The 2,969-nt window shown below is 40.7% G+C and overlaps 1 protein-coding gene across 3 annotated transcripts in view; it reads left to right on the top strand.

Annotated features, from left to right (window-relative positions):
* ANKS1B (ankyrin repeat and sterile alpha motif domain containing 1B) overlaps positions 1–2,969 on the top strand; it is a 53,387-nt gene that overhangs the window by 23,503 nt on the left and 26,915 nt on the right. For all 3 annotated transcript variants that reach the window (XM_010143995.1, XM_010143993.1, XM_010143994.1), the window contains one exon: positions 734–862. In XM_010143995.1, coding sequence (XP_010142297.1) covers positions 734–862 — 129 coding nt within the window. The remainder of the gene's footprint in view (positions 1–733; positions 863–2,969) is intronic.

Below are 2,969 nucleotides of genomic sequence, written 5' to 3'. Positions count from 1 at the left end.
TGTGCTGATACCCGCCCTTTTTGGAAGGGAGAAGGATGTTCTGCAAAGGGCTTTGGCAGCAAACTGCAGTCCTCCCAGTGTTCTGTGAGGACGTTGAGGAAAGAGGGTAGATGAAAGCTCAGGAAGGCAATCACCTGTATCAATGAGAATGATGAATGTGGAAGGACAATGTTAGTAACTCTACAATGAAACATCAAGAGAAAGTGATCAAAGTAAATATTCGTAAAGAGATTAAAGGATGCCTCGTATGCTGGAAGAATGTATAATAAGTCTTCAAATCAAATCAAAGCAAAGTCTCAGTTATTTAGCCATTTAGGAAAGTTAGGTATCGATTATATGTGCTGGATAGTCTTATTAACTGTGTGGAAAAGCTTGTAAAACACACAGTGGAATTGGTGAATGGCATTTTTGCATCTCATGATCTTTATTCAAGTGCTCTCATCCTCATGTATGTATTGTAAACAGTTATATTTAAGGAGCATTTCCGGTGCCTAATGATTTCATTCTCAAAGCAAATAGATTTAATTAAAGCCTCATTAAGCACTACAGTAGATGACTCTGGATTATAAATTAAATCATGAATAATGTTGTAGTGGTTGTATTCCCTTATTTTAGTAACATGGCTCTGTGTGTAGAAAATAAATTATTGTTAACTGCGCCCAATAATGGACAGCTACTTTATAGCAAATTTGCCTGCAACTTCTCTTATATCTCGAACAACTGTGATTTTCAGACAGGAGACTGGGGAGAGCCTTCAATTACCTTGCGACCTCCAAATGAAGCCACAGCATCAACACCTGTACAATACTGGCAGCATCATCCAGAGAAACTGATCTTCCAGTCATGCGATTATAAAGCGTTTGTAAGTGTTGATAAATTTAGTAGTTTGATTTAGAGTAGATATTTTATTATATTTTGATAGACTATTGGGTTTTTTTATTTACAATATTTTTTGGTCACTTTTAATGAGACAGGCCACTTCTGAAATACAGTAATTGCCATAGATGAGAAATAAGGATGCAGAGTACTTTTTGCTATGATTTTTGTGGTATATTGTGGCCCATGTAGCAATGGTGTTAGAGAAATGGCACTATGAATAAACGGCTAAGTGTTGTAGAAGTGGCAGTGAGAGCAAACACCCTTACTTCTCATCTGTCACAAATCCCTGTCTAGTACTTACGGAAAAATAATAAAACATAATCTGGGATCCTCATGCCTACATTAATGTTGTGCGTACAATAGTTAAAGTATTGTCTTACATGGGTTTTTCCCACTTCCCATCCCTGGAGAAACAGAGCTTCCCTCTACAGCTAAAGACGATTAGTCTTCTCTGGCAGTCATAATACACTTACATAGGAGAGGAAGTTCTCCTGAAATACGAGAAAGTCATATTGGAAGACTTTGTTTTTTAAATGAAAAATGTTTTTCTGAAGCCTTGAGTTCCCTGTCTGCAGGGGGGGGCTGGTACTTCTGAGTACCTGAAGAGGTCCCTCTAATATTTCTCCTTCTGACTTTAACAGCACTTTCCAGCAAAGTTGCTGAAGGTGCTTCCCAGACCAGTGTGTTCTTTTCACATGAAGTCCCTTGGATGCTTAGTGCTTTTTAGGATAATGCTCAGTTCACCAAACATTGGAGCATTTTGAAGGAGAGTTGGAACTGATTTAAAGCATATCCAGAAAGGTAGGAGTTAGAGACCAAGTGCAGGTGAAGACAGAGCCTGGCTCTCGCACTGAGAAGGGGCAGAAGAGGTGTTACAGGCCAATGTCGTGGGAGCGTGTGTGTATCTTCCATCAGACCCTTACAGGGTAGCAGTTGCCGTGAATGCAGTAATTATCCCTGGGCAGTTACCAGAACCTCTGCCTTCCTCAGCAAGTCACAGTCAGGGCTCAGCTCGCCTGCTCTCGGTCTTGGTCTCCTATGCAGCATCTCAAATTGAAAAGGAAGCTTGGTGACTTGTAGCTCTTTAAATATTTTTTGCAGTTTTCAGGAAAGTGAACAGGTTTATCTTCAGAGTGCCTCATCTCATTACTGGATCCAGCAGTAAATTCATAATCAGATAAAACCTTTGTAGTAGATTGGAAAGCATGTCGATCATTAAAGAAATGAAGTTGGGATGACCAGGAGTATCTGAGTTACTGGTGATTAAGGAATCACCAAATCAAATTATCCCAGTTATTGCTGATGAAGGAAACATCTTCCTCTCCTAAGGATCATGTGTCACTGCACTGTCTCAGCACCTGAGCTGTAATGACCTCAGTCTTATGGATTAAAACCCGGGGTTGCAAGTTTTAACAAGGGCAGCTTTCATTGTGTGCCACATTATTCAGCTGAACTGTTGGATGTCCTCTGCGTTGCTCCCACATGCTCTGGGTCTTTGAGAAGGAACATTTCTGAAAGTACAGCAAGGCAAAGGAAAGTAAAATTTCCTCCTAGAATTTCAGATTTTTCTACAACTAAATTGGATGGTACCTCTGTGGTTTGTTTGTCTGTTCCACAGTCCACCCTGGGAAGCATTTCTGACTGCCTTCGGCTGAGGCTTTATGCTGCTGTGCAGATGGGACAGGAGCTGCCTGTCTCTTCTCTTTCTTCCTCTTGTTCTGCCATGGGCTCAATGGCACTGCTTTTTTAACCTGACACCTGACCAGCTGGTATTTCCCTGAACAATGTGTTGTGCCATAGTCTATAAAAATAAAATCTAAAAATTGAAGATATTAATTGCATCCTTCCCTGAGAAGGCTAAGGTGTCAGACAGCAGGATTCAGCAAAAGATACAGTTCAACTCATTAGGCTTTTTTAAAGTTTTCTAATTTCAGAGCTTGCTTTAAATTTGTTGTTCTTCTGCAAGGGCAATACCAAGCCACCCCATCAAATTAATGCCCAAAGACCTATTCATGTCACCATCGAGCCCCCAGCTGGACCCGCAGCTGCTTGGTTTATGAATCTTTCACATCTGCAGTCCTCCAGGAATG

This window comes from Buceros rhinoceros, unplaced genomic scaffold (genome assembly GCF_000710305.1).
Source record: "Buceros rhinoceros silvestris isolate BGI_N320 unplaced genomic scaffold, ASM71030v1 scaffold4179, whole genome shotgun sequence".
Lineage (NCBI taxonomy): Eukaryota > Metazoa > Chordata > Aves > Bucerotiformes > Bucerotidae > Buceros > Buceros rhinoceros.
This window is presented reverse-complemented; position numbering and strand designations above follow the sequence as displayed.